Here is a 26,231-nt window from a genome sequence, read left to right as displayed (position 1 = left end):
AAGAAGGAGCAGTACTGGCCAGGGCAACCCGTGGGATTGGCTTGTCCATGACCACTGCATAGCCGCTCAGAACTGAGTACTGTGGACACTGGTTGGGGGGGGGGGGTACACTAATGCTAACTTCCACGTGCTCGCCTTTCCCGGGGACGGGTTTTCTCCTGGAAATAGAAATCGTACCATCGGTCATCCTCGAAAAGGTGAATCTCAGGGCCTGAAATGAATCAGGTCAAGCTTTAGACTGGGCTGAAGGTGACCATTCTTTCCGGCTTGACTTTGGAAGCCAGAAGATGCTCGGAATGGAATTTTCACAGGAGCCAGAGAGCCTGCCCTTGACCCATGGAGTGTGCTGAGCAGTCCTCCCGGTTTTCTCTGCAGACTCCACCCAATGCCCCTCCTTCCAATAAACCCAATGGGCCCTTGGCGGCCATTTCCCACAGTATGTCTTTGCCCACTTGGCCATGGTGTTGGATTTTGAGTGGACTCCTGGCCTAAGCTGAACCAATCCGAACCCCTCCCAAGAAGATCTGAAATAAATACCTGAATATTTCGAGCTCATTAAGGCCTCTCTCTGGAACAGAAGAGGAGTAAACTTGCCAGGTGGGCCAGAGGAGCATAGACCAGTCTGCAGAGAAAGAGAAGAACAAGGTGCATGCCATCCAATCTCTTTTGCCATTTTTAAGTGTTCTCGGCCACTTAATCTAATCCATGAGAAAATATCCTCAGATTGTCAAAGAATTGTAAGAAATCATTAATTAATTTTTTAAAAAGATTTTATTTCCTTATCTGAGAGAGAGAGCAGATGAGCCAGGGGAGCGCAAAGAAGCAGACTCCCCACGGAGCAGGGAGGCTGATGCAGGCATTGATCCCAGGACTCCAGGATCATGACCTGAACCAAAGACAGACGCTTAACCGACTGAACCACCCAGGTGCCTAGCAGTCAATTTGATCCTCACTGGTGAACGAATCTTCAGAAAGTCCCTGTCTCCAAATAATTTCATATTATTCAAAAGAATTATATACAAGCATGTGTCTGTGTGTTGAGGCATACATGAATGTATACATATATACATCCACATAGAAAATAACTCATTCCTCTGAAGACATCATGGACTCAGAGACATAATATGCAGAAATAAATCTCAGACGTAACGTCATTCACACTCAGAGATCTGCATTTTCACAGCAAACTTGCGTGCGAAAAGAGAAATGAGAAGAGAAAACATACGATTTTGTAGCATTACATTACGTAGCAAACTGGAACATGTGCTCAAGGTTTTGCTGGTGCTTAAGGCTGAAACTTTATGTCATAAGCTCTAGAGAAGCGTCAAAAGAAACTATAAATTTCTTGGGTGTTATTGTCAGGGTGAGCTGAGGTGTTATAATTTTTTACCCCCCCCAAAAAAAAGGTTCACAAAGCTGACTCTATACCAAAAAAGGCACACGTGCTGTATACCCCAAACGGAAGGAGAGATGAACAGAGGATAGCTTTTTCAAACTATCTGGATGCTTTCAGTGCTTAACTTTGTATTGCCCTGACAGGAGGCTGTTTTATCTGTCTGTGGCGAAGAATGAAGAGTGGTTGTGTGCTTGCTCTGAAACTTTTTCACTTATAAAAACCAAAAAAAACCCAGAAACAACAACAACACAACCAACCAGCCAGAAACAAACAAGCAAACACAAAGGGAATAGGTGATAAGACCCCCGTCCCATTGCTGAAATACACAGGCGTATGCTGTATGTAAATAGTTATACAATTGGCTGCATCTTGCTACACAAATCTATTTGTTTTATGATGCTTTCCAATGTGTAGGCCAGATCAGAAGCAACCAGGATGTCCAAAAACGGGGATCAGTGAAAAACGATGCTTGCCAACAAGTGACCCAAAATATTAAGACCAGTCTTGGATTTTTACTTGAATTTACTTGAAATTACTTGGATTTACCTTGAAATACATACTACTTGTCGAAAACACACTACTTAGTTACCAAAAACTATCTGAAGTTCCCAGAAATAAATTAGAATATTTTTTAAAGATTTTATTTATTTATTTGACAGAGAGAGAGATCACAAGTAGGCAGGGAGAGAGAGGAGGAAGCAGGCTCTCCGCAGAGCAGAGAGCCCGACGTGGGGCTCGATCCCAGGACCCCGGGATCATGACCTGAGCCGAAGGCAGAGGCTTTAACCCACTGAGCCACCCAGGTGCCCCATAAATTAGAATATTTGTACCTGTGTCAAGAGCCATTTCTCACGTGCTCAAGAAGTTCATCCCAAAACCTTGGTTAGCCTTCCCTTATACTAAGTTCTAACGGGTATCTCTGAAGGAGGCTGTTTAAATGGACACTAATTAATACAATGTTGGTTCATGAGCTGAACTGCAGTCACAAGGGATCGCTGCTATAGCAGATATTTTTAATTTTGTCAGTTTTTTCTCAGGCATAGTGGAAAATTCCATCTTGGGGAACCATTGGGCCCACTGTCTCCTGGATGCAGAACTTCTACCCTGATGAAGAGCTGGTTGCTGAGCTCTTGTCTTTTTCTTTTTCAAGATTTATTTATAAACTTGAGAGAGAGAGCATGAGAGGGGAGAGGGTCAGAGGGAGAAGAAGACTCCCCACTGAGGAGAGAGCCCGATCGATCCCAGGACTCTAGGATCATGACCTGAGCTGAAGGCAGTCACCCAACCAGCTGAGCCACCCAGGTGCCCCCTCTTGTCTTATTCTGGGTCTCCCAGTATCCACCACTGAAGAATTCTTATCCTCACATTCTTCTCAATTGTCATCCCATCTTCCTTCTTGGGATCATTTTCACTCTTCTCAAGTACCTATCTTACACTAGAACTTTTTTTTTTTAAGATTTTATTTATTTGACACAGAGAGAGAGAGAAGTCACAAGTAGTCTGAGAGGCAGGCAGAGAGAGGGGGGGAAGCGGGCTCCCTGCTGAGCAGAGAGCCCGATGCGGGGCTCGATCCCAGAACCCTGAGACCATGACCCAAGCCGAAGGCAGAGGCTTAACCCACTGAGCCACCCAGGAGCCCCAACACTAGAACTTTTTAAAAAACATTGTTATGTATTAATTTAATTAATCTCTACATCCAGTGTGGGGCTCGAGATCAAGGCGGGCATGGCCTTCCAACTGAACCAGCCAGGCACCCCTACTGAGTGACAGCCTGTCAGTGGTAGTAAATTCTTTCCGTTTTTGTATCTGAAAATCTCTTTTTAAAAAAGTTTTATGTATTCATTTGAGAGAGAGAGCACAAGCAGGGGGAGCGGTAGGCAGAGGGAGAAGCAGGATCCGCGCTGAGCAAGGAGCCCAATGTGGGACTCAATCCCAGGACCCGAGGATCTTGACCTGAGCCAAAGGCAGGTGCTTAATGGACTGAGCCATCCAGGCACGCTGGGATTTTCTATTTTTGTCTTACTTTGGATTCACTGGGATTCCTGAATCCGAGAATTTAGATATTTCATGTTTTGGAAAGTTCTTAGTAATTGTTTTTCTGAATATTGTTTCTCTCTCATTCTTTCCATCTTTTCTTTCTTCTGAAATCCCAATCAGACATTTTGTTTCTTACTCTATTCTCTGTCTCTTTCATGTTTTCCATCTATTTGTCCCATAAATTCTGTTTAATTTCTTCATATCTAACTCCTAACTCATTAATTCTCTCTTTAGCTGTGTTTAATCTGCTTGATTCACCTACTGAATTTCTAATATCAATTATTATAGCTTTTATTTATAGAAGTTATATTTGGGGAATGCCTGGTTGGCTCAGTCAGCAGAGGATGTGACTCTTGATCTTGGGGTCACGACTTCAAGTCCCACATTGGGTGTAGATGGCTTAAAAATAAAGTCTTTTTTTGGAAAAAGTTCTATTTGGTTCTTTTTCAACTATGCCAGATCTTTTTTTTTTATACTCTCTTGGTTCCCATTCATATTTTCCTCCTTTTATCTACATAAACATGTTAAACACATTTAATTTTTTATCCTGTGTCTGCTAATTCTAAATTCTAATTCTAAATTCTAAAGTCTCTGCAAGTCCAATATTAGCAATGTTTCATTTCTGCGGTTTCTAATTCACAGCAGCTTTCTCCTTGTGTGTGGTTTTTTGCTTTTTGCTTGTTTTTGCTTTTTGCTTGTTTTTGCTTTTTGCTTGTTTTGCAGTTGTATTGAGTTGTATTGAGAACTCTTATTCTTGGAAACTTGCCTGTGGTAATTCTTATTATTAATTATTAATTATTATAATGAGTCTGAATTTAAAGTGCATTTCTGGGGCATCTGAGTGGCTCACTCAGTCAACCACCTGCCTTCAGCTCAGGTCCTGATCTCCAGGTCCTGGGATCGAGCCCCGTGTTGGGCTCCCTGCTCAGCGGGGAGTCTGCTTCTCCCTCTGGCCCTCCTTCCACTCATGCTCTCTCTTTCTAGCTCTCTCAAATAAATAAAATCTTAAAAAACAAAATAAAGTGCATTTCTCTTGGTGGTTTTGTTTTGTTTTGTTTGTCATATAGGTACTATGAATTCCAGCCTCAAACTCATAGGTGGGTAGGGTTGTGTTGGGAATTTTCAAGGGAGGGGCGCCTGGGTCCTCGGTGGGTTAAGCCTCTGCCTTCAGCTCAGGTCATGATCTCGGGGTCCTGGGATCGAGCCCCGTGTCAGGCTCTCTGCTCAGCAGGGAGCCTGCTCCCCACCCCCCGCCTGCCTCTCTCCCTACTTGTGCTCTCTGTCTGCCAAATAAATAAATAAAATCTTAAAAAAAAAAAAGAATTCTCAAGGGAGTGGGGCCTGGATGGTTCAGTAGGTTAAGGTGCTGCCTTCTGCTCAGGTCATGAACCCAGGGTCCTGGGATCAAGTTCCACATCAGCCTCCCTGCTCAGCAGAGGAGTCTGTTTCTCCCACTGCCTGTTGCTCCTCCTGCTTGTGCTCTTGCTGTCTCGGTCTCTCTTGGCAAATAAATAAATAAAATCTAAATTTTATTAAATTAAAAAAAAGGAATTTGCAAGGAAGGAGTGCCTGGGTGGCTCAGCCAGTTGGGTGTTGGGCTCTTGGTTTCTGCTAGGGTCATGATCTCAGGGTCATGAGATCGAGCCCCATGTAGGACTCCATGTTCAGTACGGAGTCTCCTTAAGACTCTCTCACTCTCTCCTTTTGCCCCTCCCCCTGCTCACTCTCTTTTTCTAAAAATCAATCAATAAATAAATCTTTAAAAAAAAAAAAAGAGGGATGCCTGGGTGGCTCAGTGGGTTGGGCTTCTGCCTTCGGCTCAGGTCATGATCTCAGGGTCCTGGGATCCGGCCCTGCATTGGGCTCTCTGCTCAGCGGGGAGCCTGCTCCCCCCTCTCTGCCTGCCTCTCTGCCTGCTTGTGATCTCTCTCTGCCTGTGTCAGACAAGATCAGGCGCGTTCAGGGTGGTATGGCCGTAGACTCTCTACCTGTGTCAAATAAAAAAATAAAATCTTAAAAAAAAAAAAAAGAATTCTCAGGGGAGGGATGCCTGGGTGTCTCAGCCTGTTGGGCATCGAACTCTTGGTCTCGGCTCAGGTCGTGATCTCAGGGTCCTGGGGTCAATTCTGCATAGGGCTCTGGGCTCAGTGGGTAGCCTGCTTCAGGATTCTCTCTCTCCCTCTCCTTCTTTCCCTCTGCGCCTCCTCCCCAACTCAGATAAATAAATAAATCTTAAAAAAAAAAAAAGAATTCTCAGGGAGACTTGTTTTTTGTTTGTTTGTTTTTGTTTTTTTGCTCCCTTCACCAAGACCTAAGGCTAAAAGAAGCCCTTCACCCTCTGTGATTTCCACCCTGGTGTACCACCGAGGGTCCCAACTCTTGAGGGCCCTACTTTATACGCAGATCTCCAACCCTAACCCTCTCCCATACTGTACAGACTTTTTCTCCTGTGTCTTTCTGAGCCCAGAACCATCAACACAAGCCTCCAGGGCTGATTCTAGATCCAGGCCTTCTTTTCTTCTCTGTATTCTTGCTCTTTTCTCATTCTGGTTTTTGCAATATTTTACCTTCCTTCCAGCTCAGCTGTGTTGTGTAGGTCTCTCCCCATATCCTGGCCTCCCTAGCAGGGTAGCTGGAGTTCTCACAGAGCAGCCCAGGCATCCCAGAAACACGTTTCCCAAGAGAGGGGACAGGGAAACTGCCAGTCCCCTTGAAAGCCAGGTCCTGAACCAGAACAGCATCCCTTCTGTTTCATTCTATGAATTAACTTGAGTTTCAGGCGCATCCCAGAACCAGGCGGAAGAGGACTCACGAGCACACGCTACCAGGCGGTGTAGATACTGAGGGTTACCGCACGGGGTCGCTCTCCCCGGTATCTTGACAGTGCGGAGCCTCTGCCCAGCCCCGGACTCTAACTGCTGAAATCCCTGCCCCGCAGCTGCCAGCCTCCCATCTGTCAGGGCTGGTCCTGAGAGGAGCACGTGTTGCCTGGTGCGGAGAGGACTTTGCATGGCCTTCCAGCTCCAGGGAATGCTAGCTCTTGGGGGAGGGTGGGGAGTGGGCCATTGCTGCAGGCTCAAATGTTTTAGGGTAACCCAGGGAGCTAGACATGGTCAAGGCCTCTGCCCACATATCTGTGTACCCGGATTCCAGGTGTTTTCAACCAAGGCCCTACCCTTGACATAACAGACTCATTTTGGTTGGGCAAGTTAAAGTTTTCATAACTGAATATCTCCTTTCTGCTAGGGGCTGTCTGTGCTCCAGCCAGCAATGGGGTAGCCACCGCCAGCCAGCTCCAAATCCCACATTCTAATCACCTGCTTTCTTGCACCCCTCCCTGTTCCAACTGTCGCGGGATGAGTTCTCCAGAAACAGCCACTGCCGAGACAGGTGGAGGAATGACAGGAAATCTATACCTGTGGAAGGAAGAAGGAGAAACAGGACAGGGCATGGAGAAGCCAAATGGTCACACGGGCCCAGCAAAGCTCCGGCCATAGGATGGGAGTTCTGGGCTAAGTGTTGTCTGCTAGAATGTCCAAGTGAATGGGCCAAGCCTTTACCTCCAGCTCACTCAGTCACCGGAAGCAGATATGGGTTGCCCCATGGAAGGGGTGACCTAGGTGGAGGTGCCCCCCCCCATAGGTGAGGCCAACCCAGAAGGCACTGACGCAGAATCTTGACCACACTTCCTACACCTGAGCAGCAAGCTCTTTCTTGCAAGTGTATTTGGGATGCGGGGTGGTGGCGGGGTTGGGGGGGGGCACATCTCTGTGAGAGACAAACAAATTGTGCAGAATAGAGGGCCAGAAGCTGGTCTGCAAAAAACCCTTGCAGCCAGTAAAAGTGTGAAAGGGTAAGTGAGTTCTCTGTGTCAAAATGGAAATTCTCTCCTGCGTGAATAGGTGCAATTATCCAGCTTATACAATTATGGACACATGACTCATTTTCCTCTTACACTTTTTCATCCAGTAAGCCTACAGAGCTCTTAAGATGGGGTGCGGGGGGAAAATCTCTCACAAGGGAGTGTCATTTCAAAATTAAAGGAAATCGCTGGCACCCGAGGGGAAGCCGGAAACCGGAGGGGGGAGTTGGGGAGGGGTCGGGGTCCTGCGGAGGGAGTCCCTGAGCTGGCGCTTCGGACAGGGCCCGCTCCGGGAGTGTCCCCTTTAAGGGGCGGGGCAGGGGGCGGGGCCTGGCAGCGGCCTCCCCTCTCCCAGACTGCCCCGCGCGCGCCGGCAGTTCGGCCACGTCCCTGGCCACGTCGCGCCCGCTCTCGCCATCTTCGCCGCTTCCTCTCTGGGGCCGCCGCTGCTGCCGCCGCCGCCGCCTGAGCTGCCGAGCCCCGGGCCGCTGCGCCGACCGCCGCCGCCATGAACATCTTCCGGCTGACGGGGGACCTGTCCCACCTGGCGGCCATCGTCATCCTGCTGCTGAAGATCTGGAAGACGCGCTCCTGCGCCGGTGAGCGGCGGGCCAGGTCCCGGAGAGGCTCGGGCGCCAGGCCGGGTCGCCCCGAGGAGCCGCGGACGTCGGCCGCCCCACGGCCCGCGGTCCCGCGGCGCCCGACACACCCCCTCGGCTGGCCCGGCGGGGGTTCGGCGTGGGGCGGGGGGACTCTGCCCTGCGGCCCCTCGGGGTGGGCGCGCAGGCCGGGAGGGGTGTCGCGGCGCTGGGCCCCGCTGGGCGCTGGGTGGGCTCCCGAACTTGAGCTGTCGGGGCGGGGGAGGCTCCAGCCGGAATACGCGAAACCCCATTCTGTCTGAAAAGTTTGGATGGGGCGGGGGCCGGGGGAGTCCGGCAGGCTCGCCCCGGTGCCCTCGGCTCTGATGGGCGCAGCTCCGCGCGCCTGGGCGCCTGGGCGGCGGGTCGGGAGGTGCGGGGAGCCCGCGAATCAATGGGACGGGAGGGAGGAGGATGGGCAGGACCGCGGCCCGCTCGGCCTGACGTGGCAGCCATGGCCAGCCCGGGAGGTGGAGCGGGAGCGGGAGGTCACCCCGATAGCTACCCTGCGCCTTCGAGGACTGACCTTTAGGTTAGGGTGTCGCGTCAGGTCTGACCCGAGAGTTCTGTGGGCTTCACCCCAGCTCTGGGATTCATGATCACGGCCGCCGCGGGAGGAGGTGTGAGGAGGTTCCTAAGTGAATTTCTTGGGGACCGTCAGTGCTGCTTTGAGAAACGAACTAGTTTGTCGAACTCCGAAGTGCCTCCATCTAATAACGGGTTCTCTTAAGCCTGCGGTTCCGGGGGCCGCCGAGGTCTCATGTGGTCTCCTGTAATTCCTCACTCCACGTCACCAGTGAGTTGGCGACTCCCTCCTCTGGAGTACACATTTCATGCATGCATTGCTGGGAGGCAGTGGGACAAATCTTTCCCAGATAACAACTGTGAAGTTTTACATTTCATTAGCCGTAAAAGTTTCGGAGGGGCAATTTTTTAGATGATTTCTTGAAATGCAGTGTCTTTAAACTTCTTTTTGATGCCATGTTGGAGAGCTTAATTTTTGCAGAGGCAGTAAAAGATGGATCTACCCAAGTGGCAGAGATCCCATTTCTCTGACCAATTTCTAAAGATTTCTACATCTACAGTAACACCCCACATCACTGACTGCTGTCTTTAGGACTCACCTATCTCCCCAGAAGGTACCTGAGATCGAGGAAGTAAGCAAAAACAAGAGACCTTTGAGCAGTCAAAATGGATGTTCCAAAGTCCATGTACTGAACCCAGTGTTGTCTGGCTTGGAGATGATCTCTCATTTTGTACACATTCTGAGAGATTCAGTTGTAAGTTTTCCAATTATAGAAAAGTAATTGCGGCAACTGTGACAGCTAATGATTAAATGCTTGCTGTGTGCTAGGTAGTGCAGTAAATGCTTTACGTAGCTTTTTCCACCTAGTCTTTAAAATGATTTTAAGAGCTAGGTGCTATTGTCCCCATTCTGTGGAGGAGGAAACTGAGCCTGAAAGGAGATGGGGAAATTAGTGGTAGAGCCAGGATTGAAACACAAGCAATCTAATCACAGTTAAGGATTTTGAATCCGGATCTATTTTGGCCAAAGTAATTTTAGTTTAAACTCTGATGCCAGACTAGTAGTTTAGGTCATCTTTTTCATTACACTCAGGAAATGTGCCCCCCCCTGTGCTTTATTGAGATATAATTGACATATAACATTGTATTAGTTTTAGGTGTGCAACATAATGACTTGATATATGTATATGTTGTGAAATGATCACCACAGTAAGTTTAGTTAACATCCATCACCGCACATAGTTAGCCATTTTTTTTTCTTGTGATGAGAACTTTAAAGATCTATTCTCTAATCAACTTTCAAATATGTAATATGGTGTTACTGACTGTAGTCATCCTGCTTTTCATGACATCCCCAGGACTTAATTTATTATACAACTGGAAGTGTGTACTTTTTTACCCATTTCACCCACCCTCACTCAGAAAATGTTACTTTTATCTTGATTGTTGCTCCAAAATTTTTGTATTAGTCTCTTCATTTTCTTTCGCGTATTTCTCAGAATCCCGTTCTCTGTCAAGTCCTTAAGTATTGAAGCATGCTGTGTCTTAAACAGGTATTTAAACTAAGATGTTGGGGAGAAGCTAGTATACCTCCACGTATAAAATTCTTAAGGGAACCTTGAGTAATGTGGAGAAAGTGAGAAGGTTTGCTGTTTTGTTTGTTTTTTAATATTCACTATCTTCATTTGAGAGCTCTAGGAGCATTTAGGAAAATAGAAAATAATTCAGCCAAAATAGTAAGGAAGGTAGGTATGTTTGTCAAGATGGGTTGTGTGTTTGTCAAGTATCCCGACAGTTAACCTGTAGCACTTACTAAACTATTCTCTTTGTCAGATTTAGGATCATTTTAGTTCTATACATGAGATTTCCTGGCCTTTTAGAAATCAGAATCTCTGAGATCATTTATTCAGAATTAAATGCTAAATTTGATTGGCTGCTTTGTTTTTCCATTCTAAATTATGGAAGTTGTTTAGAGGCTTTTGAAAGAGTAAGAATTCGATATGAGTTTCTCAAATAACTGGAATAAGAGACTTGTACATTCAGGTTGTGTTTCTCACTTTGACAATACTGGTATTGGGGTTCATTTTAGGATTGGGCACCTGTTTTGAGCATCCCTGCAGCCGGAACCATGGGACTTTTTTCCCTGAGGGTAAGGGATGAGACAGGTTAGTGAGGAAGCTGCAGATTCTGTTTTCCTGATCATCGAATTTGAGGATGGCCACCTTGAAGGGCCCGTTTTAATGTGAGGACAAGAGAGCTGATCTTGGTTTAGCTCTCTGTGTCTTTGTCTGCTCTTGTCATTACTAAGGGGTGCCCAGTTGAAGTGTGACTTTCTCAGGTCCCTGAACTGTTGCTGCAGCTGGATCCACAGTACGCTCAAGTTATCACTTTGTCCTTGTCCTAAACACTGACCTGGATAGCCTTGGGAGAACAAACCTTGGTATGTAGATGAAGAACTTCCTAGCGACATTTTTCTGTAGGCTGACTGATAGTTATTAATAGTGCTGTATCCATTGTGTTTAAATTACTAGTGGAGTCCTTTTGAGATCGGTCACTCCCAGGCACCCTCTCCTAGTCTCTCCCCTCCTTTGCTTTGATTGTTGTTAGGTGTTATGTTGGTGTTGTCGTAGACTTTTTATCCTTCCAAATATGACAGGAACATCCAGCGTCCCCTCCATTTCTCATAATTGGACAGCATATAATTTTGAATACAAAATCTCATCTTTTATTGAGGTCAGTCACTGAGTACTTCAGGAAGCTATTGTATCACGTTCCCAGCTCCTTCTTTGTAGCAGCTGTCTCCTCTGTTCTTTTGAGTGCCAGTCTGTTGGCTAATCATTGCTCTCGAACATCTGTTGGCCACCCATTGTGTGCAAAGCACTAGGGTTGCAATTCAGAGAAGCACCTTGTAGCTAGCAAAGTCTCTGGTTTGAAGAAAATTGCAATTCACTTGAAATAATAAGACATATATAAAAAGATAAAAATAAAGGGTATTAAATGTAGGCAGTAAATCCTGTGGATGTGAAGTGGCTAGAAGGATCCCAGGGAAGGCTCCCACGACTTCCCAGCAAGGTGTATGTAAGACCTCTGTGAAGAAAAGTCTGAAACTTTGTTAATGGACATAGAAGATGACCTGAACGTATCTTTATAACCGTGGTTCTGAATAGGACCAGGTAGGCTGGTAAGGAGGCAAGATGATTCATTTCCCCAAATTAACTTACTGATTCAGAATGTCATCAAAGTTAAAAGACAGTAAACTGAGAGAAGTAATCTGCAATATATCTAAGCGACGAAAAGCTCACATACATAATACACGTAATATACATAACACACATAATAAAATACTACAAATTTTTTAAAAAAGGGTAGAAAAATGGGCAAAGTTGACAGTTCACAGAAGAATAGCAGAAGGCCCATTAAGTGTGAATGACTGTCCTATAGTTAGGAACTCTGATGGTAAAACAGCAATGCATACCATCGTTTCTTTACTGGGTAAAAAAAGTAAGAGGTTAACTATCTGTAAGTATAAAGATGTTCCTTGTAGCTAAATAACTACACAACACTGTTTATAGATAAAAGGATGTTTGTGTAGTATTCATAAAAACAAAATTGCAAACAACCCAAATGTCCGTTCATGGAGTGGTTGCACAAATGCGGTGTGGTTGCACTGTGGGAACACTGTGCGGCTGTTAACAAGAAGGAGCTGAAGTGTTAACAGGGGAAGATAAATCTGAGAGGTTAAGATAAAAAAGCGAATTGTAGGGGCACCTGGGTGGCTCAGCTGGTTAAGCATCTGCCTTTGGCTCAGGACGTGATCCCAGGGTCCTGGGATTGATCCCTGGATCAGTCTCCCTGCTCAGCAGGGAGGCTGCTTCTCCCTCTCCCTCTGCTGCTCCCCCTGCTTGTGCTCTCTTGCTCTCTCAAATAAAATGTTTTTTAAAAAAAAGCAAATTGTAAAGCAAAAGATTCTATGGCCCCATTTTAAGGGGCAAACGTATATGCAGGTGCAGATACAAATACATATCTAAAAGGAGCTTTTTTTTTTTAAGATTTTAATTATTTGATAGAGTAGGGGGAGTGGCAGACAGAGGGAGAGGAAGAAGCAGACTCTCCATTGAGTGGGGAGCCCAGTGTGGGGCTCTGTTCCAGGACCCTGGGATCATGACCTGAGCCAAAGGCAGCCTCTTAACTGACTGAGCCACCCTGGCTTTTAAAAAGCCTGGAAAGTTTCATTTAAAATGGAGGTGGGAGGGATGTCAAAAGGTCCTTTTGTGGTGTTTTTCCATATATTTTAGCCCAGTTGGAATTTTTAATTAAATAGCATGGATTTCTTTGAAAACAAGAAAAAACAGTGAAACAGTACCTAGTAAGAACTGTCATTTATCAAACATTTCCATTGTGGCAGGTATAGTATAGAGCACTTTTTCTTTAACAGTCCTACAAAGTTGTCATAATTTGTTCCCATTAGACAGATGCAGAAAGTGAGGTGGTGGGTGGGCTGCAATGTATGTAATGGGCCCAGGCTTACCGTATGTGTTCAGGGGCTGAGCTTAAACCCAGTCTGTCTGGCTCCAGAACCTCTCTTTCCCTAAGTCACAAGAGTTGTGTTACAAGTCAGCTTCTGACTCTTAGGCTGCTGGTTCCAGGCACCATTAATGATCTTTACAAGAGTATCCACATCGTTAGGGACAGTGGGTTGGAGTGTGGTCCTGGGGTCCTTGTTGAATGCTGCCTGGTTGACAGCGCAGATTGTCCTGGTGGTCAGGACTTCCTTGCAGTTCAGCTGTTACCAGGACAAAAGTAAGTCGTGGAAGGCTTTTCTGTTTGGTCGAGGGTTCTGTTCCGTAAACCACTGGAAATAAAAGAAATGCAACTTTCAAAAAAAAAAAATGCAACTTTCAACCTACAGCATGATTTAAAGTAATACACACTGTAGTGTATAGTTGTAGGATTGTATTTTTTTTTTAAAGATTTTATTTATTTATTTGACAGAGATCACAGGTAGACAGAGAGGCAGGCAGAAAGAGAGAGAGAGAAGGAAGCAGGCTCCCCGCTGAGCAGAGAGCCTGATGTGGGGCTCGATCCCAGGACCCTGGGATCATGACCTGAGCCAAAGGCAGAGGCTTTAATGAGCCACCCAGGCGCCCCTAGTTGTAGGATTGTATTAAACCTAACTTGGCCCAATGGGAAATGACAGAAATGGTGTTAGGTTTAATGACTGATTTCCATTTAAAATGGTATACTTGGGGCACCTGGGTGGCTCAGTGGGTTAAAGCCTCTGCCTTCAGGTCATGATCCCAGGGTCCTGGGATCGAGCCCCGCATCGGGCTCTCTGCTTAGCAGGGAGCCTGCTTCTTCCTCTCTCTCTGCCTGCTTCTGTGCCTACTTGTGATCTCTGTCTGTCAAATAAATAAATAAAATCTTTAAAAAAAAATAAAATGGTATACTCATTAATATGAATATTTGGTGTATTTGGTATTGGGATGGCCATTTCAGAAACATTTAGAATGAGTATTCTTTTTTTTTTTTTAAGATTTTATTTATTTATTTGACAGAGAGAGAGAGAGAGCACAAGTAGGCAGAGCGGCAGGCAGAAGGAGAGGGAGAATCAGGCTGTCTGCTGAACAGGAAGCCCGATGTGGGACTTGATCCCAGGACGCTGGGATCATGACCTGAGCCGAAGGCAGCTGCTTAACCGACTGAGCCACCCAGGCGACCTAGAATGAATATTTGTTTTTTTAAAGATTTTATTTATTTATTTGACACAGAGAGAGAGAGATAGATCACAAGTAGGCAGAGAGAGGTGGGGGTCGGGGAAGCAGGTTCCCTGCTGAGCAGAAGGCCCAATGTGGGGCCCGATCCCAGGACCCTGAGATCATGACCTGAGCCAGAGACAGAGGCTCAACCCATTGAGCCACCCAGGTGCCCCTAGAATGAATATTCTTGATAGATTGTTAATTGCCAGCCTTCACATGCTTTGGTCCCAAACAGGGAGAAAGTGACTAGGTTCTCCCGGGAAAGAGATTCCTGCCCCTGCCCTCTCTGGCTTCAGCTGGGATCTCTGCCATCTGTGAAGACGGGACAATTTTTCTGTCTTAAAGGAAGAAGTTGCTGCTTCCTGATCAGGATTCCAGACCAGGAAGACTAGGGAACTGTATAAGCACACTTAGATTTCCAGCATGGCAGTTCCTACGTGGATTCTGCACCGTGAGACAAGCTACAGGCCACATATTGCCTGTCTCTCGCTCCTCTCCTGCTCAGGGGACTCTCCCACCCTCTGGTTGGCAGTAAATTAGGGCAGAGCCCAAAGACCATTGCCTATTTACAGTCATAGGGACACAGTATGACTTAAATACTCTTTGGAAATGTTATCCCAAAATGCCACAAAATGAGAATTTACCCCATGACATGAAAATAAAATGAATTCTCTTTTTTTCTTTTTTTTTTTTTTTTTGGACCATTTGTTAATTCATTCGGCAGATATTTTCTTAGCCCTGCTGCGTGTCAGGCCCACAGCTGAGCACAGAGAATACAAAATGGATAAGACGTGATCCTAACCTTTGGAGATCTCAGTGTCTGTTGGGAAAGTGGGAAGACAGGCAACCAGATAATCGCAGTGTATTTTATAAGACCATACTAGGAGCTAGGGCAGCAGCTGGTGGGAAGTTCCCATTATGTACTTGCTGAATGAATAAACATCACCAAGGGGGAGGTGTCTTCAAAGATGACTTCCTCGAGAAAGTGGTATGTGAGTTGGGTCTCAAAGGGAGTGGTAAAAACGATAGGATAGTCCTGGTTTTGTAGTATAAGAATGCTGAAAATGAGGAAAAATCGCTAATCTCTCTGGCTTCCAAAGTTACATTAGAATAAAGCCTTTATAACAAATTTGCCTGTATGTATCCTATAATTTTTTTTATTTAATATCCCGGAGGGGCGCCTGGGTGGCTCAGTGGCTTAAAGCCTCTGCCTTCTGCTCAGATCATGGTCCCGGAGTCCTGGAATTGAGCCCTGCATTGGGCTCTCTGCTTTCTCCTTCTCTCTGCCTGCCTTTCTGCCTACTTATGATCCCTGTCAAATAAATAAATACAATCTTTTAAAAATAATAATAAAAAAATAAAATATTGGAAAGAACCAGATGGGAAAGGAACTGGGAATTTTTCTCTCAAAGCTTCAACAAATACCAGATGTGAACTGCATGCTCCCTGTCCTTTTCCCCTTCATCTCATCTTCTCTCTCTCTCTCCCGTGTTTCTGTGTGAATGGCAGCCTCATTGTTCTCCTTTGGAACACTGATCTCTGATAAGAAAAAAAGCTCCCCGTTACTGGGAGAAACTGAAAGGAGCAAACTGTCTGTATCTCCACCCTTGACCCTTGAAATTGGTTACTATTGATTGATCCAGAAGGAGAGAGTCAACTTTTTCTTCAGGTTTTGTTTAGGTATTTTTGTGAATAGACTAGAACTGCAATTATTCATATGTAGAAAGTAACATCCTTGGGGCGCCTGGGTGACTGAGTGGGTTAAACCTCTGCCTTCCGCTCAGGTCATGATCTCAGGGTCCTGGGATCGGAGCCCTGCATTGGGCTCTCTGCTGAGCAGGGAGCCTGCTTCTCCTGTCTCTCTCTGCCTGCCTCTCTGCCTACTTGTGATCTCTCTTTCTCTGTCAAATAAATAAAATCTTTAAAAAAAAAAAGAAAAGAAAGTTACATTCTTGTGTCCCGGCTTTTAGTTTCAACAAGCCACAAAATTATGTTGTAAAATATCATTTAAAAACAGTGTAATTTTCACATTCCATAAGACTGTTGATAATAATTTGGTGCAGCAACATTTCTGCAAAATACACGCCTACTGAAATGTTGAATGGTGTGTAGTTTGCAACACAGAGGAAGGGGGGTGGATTCTGACTGGGTAGTCAGATTCTGTTTCCTTCATGAATTCGCTCGACCGTCATCTGAAACCCTTAGTTCACATCCTTTGTCACATACATATTTGGCCAAATAGAGATGTCAGAAAAGCTGAGTACACACACTACGTGACCTTCGACACTTCCGCAGATGATCTCCACGTGCTGCCGCAGTGCTCTGGAGGAGGGCTGGTGGTTGGAGGTGGGAGCAGATTTAAGGTGGTGGTTGTTGGGGTGGGGTTTTGGTGGTAGTGGTGGTTTTTCTGTTTTTTGTTTGTTTTTGGTTTTTGGTTTTTTTAAAGACTGCTGCTTCTGAGGACTGTCATAGTAGGGTCCCACCCTCTTGTTGCCGTGGCGTCCAGAGCAACAATTTTTTATGGCTGTGATGAATCTAAGAGATGGGGTTTTAAAAAATCTTAACCTGTCCAAGAAATGCACCTTTACAGAATAAGTTACCTTGGGAGGCCATACCACTGCTCTAGGGAGTGACGTTACTGCATTACTGCTCACTGTTACAGCCGCAGTGTTCCTCACTGGGTTCCTTATCTCCTTAATCAGATGAGACCCCCCAGGCCATGAAGGTTTGTCACCTTGAGAGACATTGTTTTAAAGTGGAAAGAAAGATGCTAAAGCTAGCAAGCAAATTAGTATCAGCAGAAGTAGTGAAATTATTCTTACCTAAAATATGTATATGGAAAATACAGCATTCAGAGGCACTTGGGGGGCTCAGTCTGTGAGCGTCCAAACTCTTGATTTTGGTTCAGGGCATGATGGTGTGGTGAGATCGAGCCCCGTGTCAGGGCAGAGTCTACTTGGTCCCTCTCCCTCTGCTCCTCCCCCATTTGCGCTCTCTCTTTCTTTCAAATAAAGAAAGAAATAAAATCTTAAAAAAAAAAAAAAGGAAAGAAAAATACTCATTTGAACAGTATATCCTGGCGTATTGGTGTTGGCATGATCGAGGCAAGTCACCCAGCGTGATGAGACTGCAGGGTTCTTAGAGCCTCCCCGAAGGACCATGTTCAGGAATGTAAAGTGAAAGGAAAACGACGGCTGTCCTCATTTATGAAGTCATCCCAGATATCAGCCTCTGACCCTGGAGCCCACTCTCCATTTCTGCACTTCCTGTAGTGTTCTCTGCGGGAAGGGTTCAGCTTCTCTAAAGAGGCTTTTCTAATACTTTCCTTTTGTTTCTTTAGGTATTTCTGGAAAAAGCCAGCTTCTCTTTGCACTGGTCTTCACAACTCGTTACCTGGACCTTTTTACTTCATTTATTTCATTATATAATACATCTATGAAGGTATGGTATGGCATCCAGTTAGAATGCATTTTATCCATAATTCACGGGCCTGTGGCAACTATTAAGTCTGTGTCAGTTGTGTACTTAGACATCTTCTAGAATAATGTCTAAACATGCTGTTCTCAACCTAAGCACTTTTAGACCACCTTGTACATGAAGTGGGAATAGCGTTATCATTAAGCGCATTTTCTGTTTTAGAGGAGTATCTGTTTAATTAAAGTGCTTTGCAGTTAGAGATTTTTTAACCTTAAGTTCCTTGAGTATGATAAACTTCTAAAGCTCTTGATAACCCTGTAAGAAAGAGGGATAACTATTATGTTTTCAAGCCGTGCGAAATTACAGACTCCCTGGGAAACCCAGCAGGGTGGCTCAGCGCAAGGAACGAAAGCCGGGGCTCCTCACTGCGGTACCTCCTTTCGCGGTTGTGGGAGGTATCATATGTAGGCTTCTACTTCTTTTCTTTCTTTCCCTGCAAAATCCATGTCCCGCAAACTTCTTTGTGTGCCATCTTTGTTACTCCTTCCATGCCTAAGTAACAGCTGTACCATAACTTGTTTAATACCTCTCTAAAACCTTTTAACTTGTCCTGAGCGTTAGTATCTGTGGCTTCGGTGTCCTCCTGTTTTTTCTGAGTCCACGTGAAAACCTGTAGTTACTAAAACACAAGGTGTTTGAGTACCATCTCACATCTCGTGGACCTGAGGGGGTGCGCACTTCCCACTCGCCAAGGCCTCGGTTTCGCACGGTCCTTGAACTAATACTGAGCACCCGAAGCACTGGGCACTTCCCTAGCGCCGAGGACGGGGCGGCAAACAAGCAGAAGACTTAGTGTCTGGCTGGGGAGAGTAGGCTGATCATCCCAGTACTCAGTGGGTGACGGCAGTTTGCGATGGGTGCTGGGAGGGAGAAGCATGGCATTCTCAGGGCGTGCCGTTGGCATCTCCTTTCTTTCATTCACTCGTTCTGCACAGCTTTCTGAGCACCTGCATGCAGGGCGGTGCTGTAGGCATTGGATTATTGGCCAGCTGAGGAAGTCATGTTTAACTTGAGGCCTCTTGGTGTTTTACTTACAAAGCATTTTTTATAAGCACAGGTCAGAGTAGAAAAAGCCATATGGGTCTGTGGTCTTTACTGAGAAACAAACTTGAGTTACCCAGAATCATTTCATTCTTCATCACTAAGTGACCAGAGCCTCGTGTCCAGGAAATAATTAGCCTCCTTGTAGGTCCCTGCTTGTTGTCCAGGCAAGTTAAAACTGCCGGTATTATAAGCATGTGAGCAAGAACCTCCTCCGTGGCCCTCAGGATACTTGGCTTTCAGAAGAGTCCTTCTTGCTTGGTTCTGGTTTCCAAGCATGTCCTGAAAATGAGAGGAGTGAGAGCCAAATTTTATGTGCTCATTGCTTTGACTTTAAATGCCAAGCACAGGGAGAGGGGGAAAGCAGCTGCTTACTCCCGTGGTCGCCTAAGCCTTTATGGACAGAATCTCGGCCGGTCATGTTCCGGGCGCTGGTGAGGGACCCCTGGCTATACCGCATGCCTTGGCTGGATGCTGTGCTGGAGTAGACTCTGTGTAAATGTATATGTATTTTGTTGATACATGTAGATTATATGTTATTTTATTCATATCCATGTATACATATATTTGTATGTGGAGAGAACTCTAACAATAAAAGGTGTTAATCTCAAATTTTTTTTTTTTTTTTTGTAGTTCGGTTATGACCAACAACTTTAATACCCTGCCAGCTATTTATTTGCAAATATAACTCCATGATGAGGTACTAGAGATAGTTTAGTATCTTTACTTTGTTTTTAAGCATAGGAGGGCTTGATGATTGCTCTCATTTCCCTGATAAGTCATTGGCCCAGACGTCTTAGTTAAGTTTCATGAGGTGCTTTTCCGAAGGAGAAGTACCGGGTAGCTCGACTTATATCCCACTTGTTTCCATTCAGAGACTCAAACTGCCCTGTGGTTCTTGGGCCTAAAATTTTGCATTCTGAAAATTGCTGTAATTTCAGAATAACAGACTTTTCCTTTGGGTCACATGACTATATGGTGTTTGACCTTTTGAATATGAAAGAACATAACTTGACTGTAAGCCTTTGAACACTGCACTGCTATGTGAGCGCCCTTGTAGGCGGCAGTGTTTGACAAGTTGTCCCTTACTTTTGGTTTTGCTTTTGGTATGCTACCAGACAAAATTTCATAGAATGATCCGAATGTTCTGTATTAAAGTGTACACAGTGTAGGTAAAACTAATCATTGTAAAGTTAAATGTGAGCTGCATTGTGTCTTTTCTTTAGAAAAGCTCGAGCTCGTGGCGCCTGGGTGGCTCAGTCGGTTAAGCCTCCAACCGTTGGTTTCAGCTCAGGTCATGATCTCATGGGTTGTGAGATTTACTCCCCACTTGTTGAAGAGTCTTCTGGAGATCCTCTCTCTCTGCCCCTCCCCTCACTCTTTCTCGCTCTCCCTTCCTCTCTCTCAAATAAATAAATACATCTTAGAAAAGAAAAGGGACACCTGGGTGACTCTTTTGTTAAGCTGCTACCTTAGGATCAGGTCGTGATCCCAGGGTCCTGGGATGGAGCCCCACCATTGGGCTCCCTGCTCGGAGGGAAGCCTGCTTCTCCCTCTCCCACTCCCCTTGCTTGTGTTCCTTCTCTGACTGTCTGCCTCTGTCAAATAAAAAGTAAAAGAAAAGCATTGGCTAAGAAATATCCTCATGCTGGAGGGAAGTGTACTGGTTTTGAACTCCATTGAACTCGGTGGTTTTTTTTTCCTAATCTGCTATCTAATAGTTGTTTTTTGTTTGTTTGTTTGTTGTTGTTGTTTTTAAAGTGAGATTAAAAATAAATTCTTTGGCAGTTTCTTATAACGTTAAAGGTACACTTTTAACATATGATCCAGCAATCCCATTCCCAGGTACTTACCCAAGAGAAATGAAAAGTTCAGTTCATACAAATGCGTGTGCATAAAGGTTCATAGCATCTTTTTCTGCCGTTCCCCAAGCTGACAGCAATCCCAGCCCACCTGTCCAAAGCTAGTGTGTGGACGAACACACTGTGGTTCACCTGCACAGCGCACTCCTCCTTTTACTGCAGTGAAAAGGAACCAGTCATTAATACACGCAATGATGTGGTTGCATCGAGAATGCGTTATGGTACTTGAAAGAAGCCAGTCTTACAGGGACATACCGTATGATTCCATTTACTTGGTATTCTGGAAAAGGCAAAAACTGCAGGGACCAGGAATATATCAGTTATCCAAAAAGAAGATCAGTTATCTCCAGAGGTCGGGCCTCGGGGCACGGCTTGACTGCAAAGGGGCAGCATGAGGGAGGTTTCTGGTGGGAGGGGGGTCACATGATAGGACTGTTCTGTGTCTTGATTGTGATGGTGGTTATATGACTAGTAGAACTATGTACCCCCAGAAGTGAACTTTATTGTATTTAAATTTCGAAATAAAGAAGCTAAGGAAAAAGATCTTGCTTTTGTGAACATGTGGTTGCTGTAGAAAGCCAAGGCAGTTGGAGCCGTTGTAAAGTAGGGATGACCTGTGCTTTTCTTCTCTCCTTAGCTCATCTACATTGCCTGCTCCTATGCCACAGTGTACCTGATCTACATGAAATTTAAGGCGACCTACGACGGAAATCATGATACCTTCCGAGTGGAGTTTCTGGTGGTCCCTGTGGGAGGCCTCTCCTTCCTGGTCAATCATGATTTCTCTCCTCTGGAGGTTAGTTGAGAGGTTATTTAGGGAAACACTCGGGCTTGCAGGTAATGTGGGTGGTTCTGGTTTGTTTGGTTTCGGGATTTGGCCAGCTCCTGGTGCAGCATACACTATTTGGTGTAAATAAATCACAGACAGGCATTAAGCCCCCAGCTATTTGGGCGTCTGCTGACAGATTATTGCTGGATTCTCCTCCAGAGAATACACCGACTTCTGCGGTAGCAAACACAGTGCCTTGCCCATCCCAGTGCTTGAAGAACATGGTCTTCTCTGCACTCAGACCCAACTTTGTTTCTTCTAGGGCTGTTGCACATTGATAACTGTGTGCCAATCCCCTAAGCAGTGTTGCCACACGGCAGGTGTGGAGGAAAAGTGGTTCGTGCGGTGCCCTGCACTCCTGGGTGCCTCGCCCTTCCCTTAGCGTCCTGGGGAAGCTGCTGCTCGTGGATTCAGAATGTTCCCAGGGCTACCTGCAAAGCTTTCTGTCGTCCGTGTGAATCCAGTTGGGCAGAGTGTTTGCATAATTATAATTCCCGTTACTTATCCCTTTGATTTAACCACACCAGGAAAGCCCAAAGACTAAGAAAGAGGGTGGAAATACTGAGATAGTCTGTGAAGGAGACCAGCTGATAAGGAAAAACAGCAGTGGGAGCGGAGAAGGCTCTGTCAGCCTCGTGCCCCCTGGCAGAGAGCACCCTGCATTCGGAGTGGAACAGGCTTACCCTGGAGAGACACATAGGTAGATTCACAGAAGATTGTACCGGGAAGGAGATGTTGGAGAGATGGGTCATGAAGAGTCACGGAGGCAGAGGTGTCTGGGTCACCCAGCTTGTCATTGGAATGTGCCTCTTCAGTGCCACTCCCGTTTCTGAGATTCATTCCGTTTCGTACTCCGTTGCCCAGACTCCGCGCTCTTCGTGCTGCCCCACAGTAAAGTGGGAGTATTTCCTGTGAGCTCGTGGCGGGTGCTGGGTGCCGACTGAAGGCTCTGGTCTCTCTCGCAGATTTTGTGGACCTTCTCCATCTACCTGGAGTCCGTGGCTATCCTTCCTCAGCTGTTCATGATCAGCAAGACAGGGGAGGCGGAGACCATCACCACCCACTACCTGTTCTTCCTGGGCCTCTACCGCGCCCTCTATCTCGTCAACTGGATCTGGCGCTTCTACTTCGAGGGCTTCTTCGACCTCATTGCTGTGGTGGCCGGCGTTGTCCAGACTATTCTATACTGCGACTTCTTCTACCTGTACATAACAAAAGGTACCCCGGGCTGCCTCCCTGCTTTGTTCCCGCAGTGCTGTGTTTCTAGGAGCTCCCTGGCCCAGCCTGGTCCTAGTCTGGCACTAGCTCATCAAGCACAGCTGGTTTCAGAAAAACATTTCCAAAAAAACACAGGGCTTTCAGCCTTTTTTCTTTTCTGTGGCTTTATTGTTTTTCTGTAATAGCACATTTTGATTATAAGAAATTTAATCTGCTTTTATAATTCTGAAAACAATCACCTGAAACCCTGCCACTCAGAGATGATCATAGTTAATGTTTGGATAAACGTAATTCCAGATAGGTCTATGCAGATATGTATATGTGTGTGTATGTGCATAGACACAGACACGTGAGTTCAACCACACATGCTGTTCTATAATCTGTTTTCCCCCATTCACAGTTTTTCAAGTCAGTAGATAGACATCTACATAGTTTTCAACAGCCATAGAATATTTCATTATGTGTATTATCATAATTTACTTCCTCAGCCCCTTGTTTATGGGTATTCAGGCTGTTACTGATTTGATGCTATTAAAATCCAGTGCTTGGGGCGCCTGGGTGGCTCAGTTGGTTAAGGATCCAGCTCTTGATTTCAGCTTAGGTCATGATCTCAGGGTCATAAGATTGAGCCCCATGTTGGGCTCTGCGCTGAGCATGCACCTGCTTAAGATTCTCTCTCTCCCTCTGCCCCCACTGCCCCAGCTTGCGCACACGCACTCTCTCTCAAAAAACAAAAACACCACAAAAACAGTGCTTAGATGAGTATCCTTGTGTATGTATATTTTCACATTTATATGAATATAGGACATGCAGATGCCACAAAAATTTGATGAAAACTGTGGTCCTCATTTTAAAAAAAAGGCATATTAAACTGTGGTCCTCGTTTTTAAAAAAAGGCATATTAATGCATGTACACACAAATGTATGCATATAGTTTTAGGGGATTCAGGAGCCCCTGTAACCCAACCACAGACTCAGGCTAAGAACCCTTGCTATATAGTATAATTCCTAATGGTAGAATTGGTAGCTACGGGGAGATATATATTTTCTCTCTTTTTTAACATCCCAAATTTCATAGATCTCTGTACGTATTAACAGTTATATTTTACTGTATGTTGATTAGGGGAGAAAGTAATGAGAAGAAAATGTGGATTTAGTGACAGTTTCAGTCGAATTTGTGTTTCTTAAATTCAGTTGCTGTGACATCAAGGCACGTGAAGAAAATTCCAGTGTACGTGTACATGACATACTCATAGTTCGGGGGCCTTATTTTATTGACACCAAAATCCAGTGACTCTTGGTGCCAAAGACTTTCCTTGTACCTCATTCTGTAGTGTTGTGAGTGTGACAGACCTCTAGGAACAGGAAGAAGGAAATGATCAGCTTGTCAAGACCAGTAACCTTTTGTTTGCTCTTCCTCTCTTTAAAATTCTAGTACTCAAGGGAAAGAAACTCAGTCTGCCAGCGTAAGTGCCAAAGACCGTCACCAGCATCTGTCCTTCAGGGTGCTCGGACAGAATTCTTACCACAGCAAAGGCACAAGATGCTCGATACGGAAAGATCAGAAACTTAACTCTTTCGTTGCAGATAGTCATCAGTGGCTCTGTAAGAACCCAGAGGAAAAGAACCAGAAGGTTTCTGTTTAATGCATCTTGCCTTATCTTTTTTTATTACTATGTACAAAGATTTTTTTACACAAAGAAACTTAATGCTGTATTAATAAATTCAGTGTGTAGCTTCAATTGGGGTAGTTCCAAAAGTGAAGATTTTGTGAGGAATAAGTGCAAACTTTTTTTTTTTTTAATTCTTTGAAACTGTTGATTCTTTGTGTCTGCAATGAAATTGTACTCCTTGACAGTTGGTAGATTATATATTCTTCCATCTATCAAATTTGCATTCCACTATATTTATTTTTTTGCCAAAAGATGAGTTATATTTGTTTGAAATCTGAGACACTATGTTCAATCTGGTCTATCTTTGTTCAAATCTCTTCCCACCGAATGTGGAAATCCTTCCTTGGACGTCACAACACTACATGTAAGGCCGGTAAGGATGACTCACAAGCTTATGGTTTTCGTTACCAAATTTTCAGATTCTGAATGTAGATGGAGTCTCGTTTAAGAGTCACCAAAGGTGCCTGCCCCACTCTCTTGCTAAGAAGAGTGACTTTGAGATTGTTCCAGGAGTGTCAGAGAACTTGGGGGGGCAGGGGTTCTGGGCTGCTTGCCATCTAAATGTGGGGTGTGAGGGATATTAATGATTATGTTGGATCTAGGACTCGACTCCTCTGAGGACTGGAACACAAGTTAGTCACCTATCACTTGAATTAACAGTTCCAAAAGATTACTACAACCATGTCCCTGCTCAGATTTACATTTTTTTCCTAATTGGCAGCACCAATCGCCATTCCTTATACTATTTGATTTGTTTTTTTGGTTTTTTTTTGTTTTGTTTTGTTTTGTTTTTACTGAGCTCTTGCATGATTTGTCTTGTGTTACCATCCTAAATAAATATTTTATTAAATGTAGAATAAATTGTCTTTTTTTTTGTTGTTGTGAATTAGGCTGTTGGAACATCCTATGTCAGGATGATTTTTTTTTCATTTTTCAATTGGCAACAGAAGCTCTATATGGGGCCTCAAACGTTTATTGTCCACAAATTAATCTAAAACTTTCTGTATTTTGAGGAGAAATTATAATTTTTCCTCCTGATTTTGCCATTTTATTGATTTGCTACATTTTTTTGATTTGTGCAAAAGCATATGACTTTGTTTTTATGTGATGCACCGTAAATGTTAAAGCGTTGAATACTAACAGTGCTTACTACAAGAAGGATGTAGTATTTTTGCTTGCTGCATTAAAATATCTTGTGGAAGAAGGGAGCTAGATGGGTTTTATTTTTATCTAGTGTGTCTCTTAACATCTTTCTAAATTGGCAGTGTGACTGCATAGTTGAACCTCTTGTCTTGATCGCTCACCGCCCCGCCCCCACCTCATGGTTGTCCTTTTGTGTATCTGTATCTTCCCAGCATTCTCATCTCGGTTTAGTTTGTTTTCATCCTCCTTGGAAGATTCTGAGATCGTGGAGGAAGGGTGGGAAATCTCAGCATAGTGGAGCAGACTGTGACCCACAGTGGGGGCGGGGTGGGGGGGCTCACAGGGTTTCTGTGCATGTAAATTAAACATGAGCTGGGATCATTGTGAGAGAGCACAATGCAGACGACAAGGATCTGGGACCTCAGCAGGCTGCCTGACTTTGGAAGTATCAGTGTCTTCTCTAGTCATTCTGCCCATGTAAAAGTGAAACTGGCTAAGATGTTACCACCATTCTGTGGCCAACCAGGATGACATCTTAATAAACTGGGTGGCCGAGTGGGAGTGCGGGACTGGGGCAGCGTCCTCACACACATAGAAAACAAAGGCCTTGTATGATGCGCCTTACAAAGCACTGTTTCAAAGTTCCTTTCACTTCTCCAATAAAGGTTATCAGGTAATGAATATTTTTTATCCAGCTGTTTTATTCGTGTGAATTTTTTTTTTTTTAAAGATTTTGTTTATTTATTTGACAGCGAGAGAGAGATCACAAGTAGG

The 26,231-nt window shown here is 45.0% G+C and overlaps 1 protein-coding gene across 1 annotated transcript; it reads left to right on the top strand.

Annotated features, from left to right (window-relative positions):
- Positions 1 to 7,556: 7,556 nt before the first annotated feature.
- On the top strand, positions 7,557 to 26,138 carry KDELR2 (KDEL endoplasmic reticulum protein retention receptor 2). The gene is made up of 5 exons (XM_045993574.1): positions 7,557 to 7,894; positions 17,555 to 17,655; positions 21,232 to 21,390; positions 22,389 to 22,641; positions 24,077 to 26,138. Exons 1-5 carry the CDS (start codon positions 7,804 to 7,806, stop codon positions 24,109 to 24,111), a joined length of 639 nt encoding a protein of 212 aa, XP_045849530.1. The 5' UTR covers positions 7,557 to 7,803; the 3' UTR covers positions 24,112 to 26,138.
- The last annotated feature ends 93 nt before the right edge of the window (positions 26,139 to 26,231 follow it).

The sequence above is a fragment of the Meles meles genome, chromosome 21, assembly GCF_922984935.1.
Source record: "Meles meles chromosome 21, mMelMel3.1 paternal haplotype, whole genome shotgun sequence".
Classification (NCBI taxonomy): Eukaryota; Metazoa; Chordata; class Mammalia; order Carnivora; family Mustelidae; genus Meles; species Meles meles.
The sequence above is the reverse complement of the archived record's forward strand: the minus strand, read 5'-3'. Positions and strand labels throughout refer to the sequence as shown.

Coding starts and splice junctions, on each gene's coding strand:
- KDELR2 (XM_045993574.1), top strand. CDS start 7,804: ATGAACATCTTCCGGCTGACGGGGGACCTGTCCCACCTGGCGGCCATC. Junction 17,656..21,231: donor TATATAATACATCTATGAAG/GTATGGTATGGC, acceptor TTCTCTCCTTAG/CTCATCTACATTGCCTGCTC. Junction 22,642..24,076: donor CTACCTGTACATAACAAAAG/GTACCCCGGGCT, acceptor TTAAAATTCTAG/TACTCAAGGGAAAGAAACTC.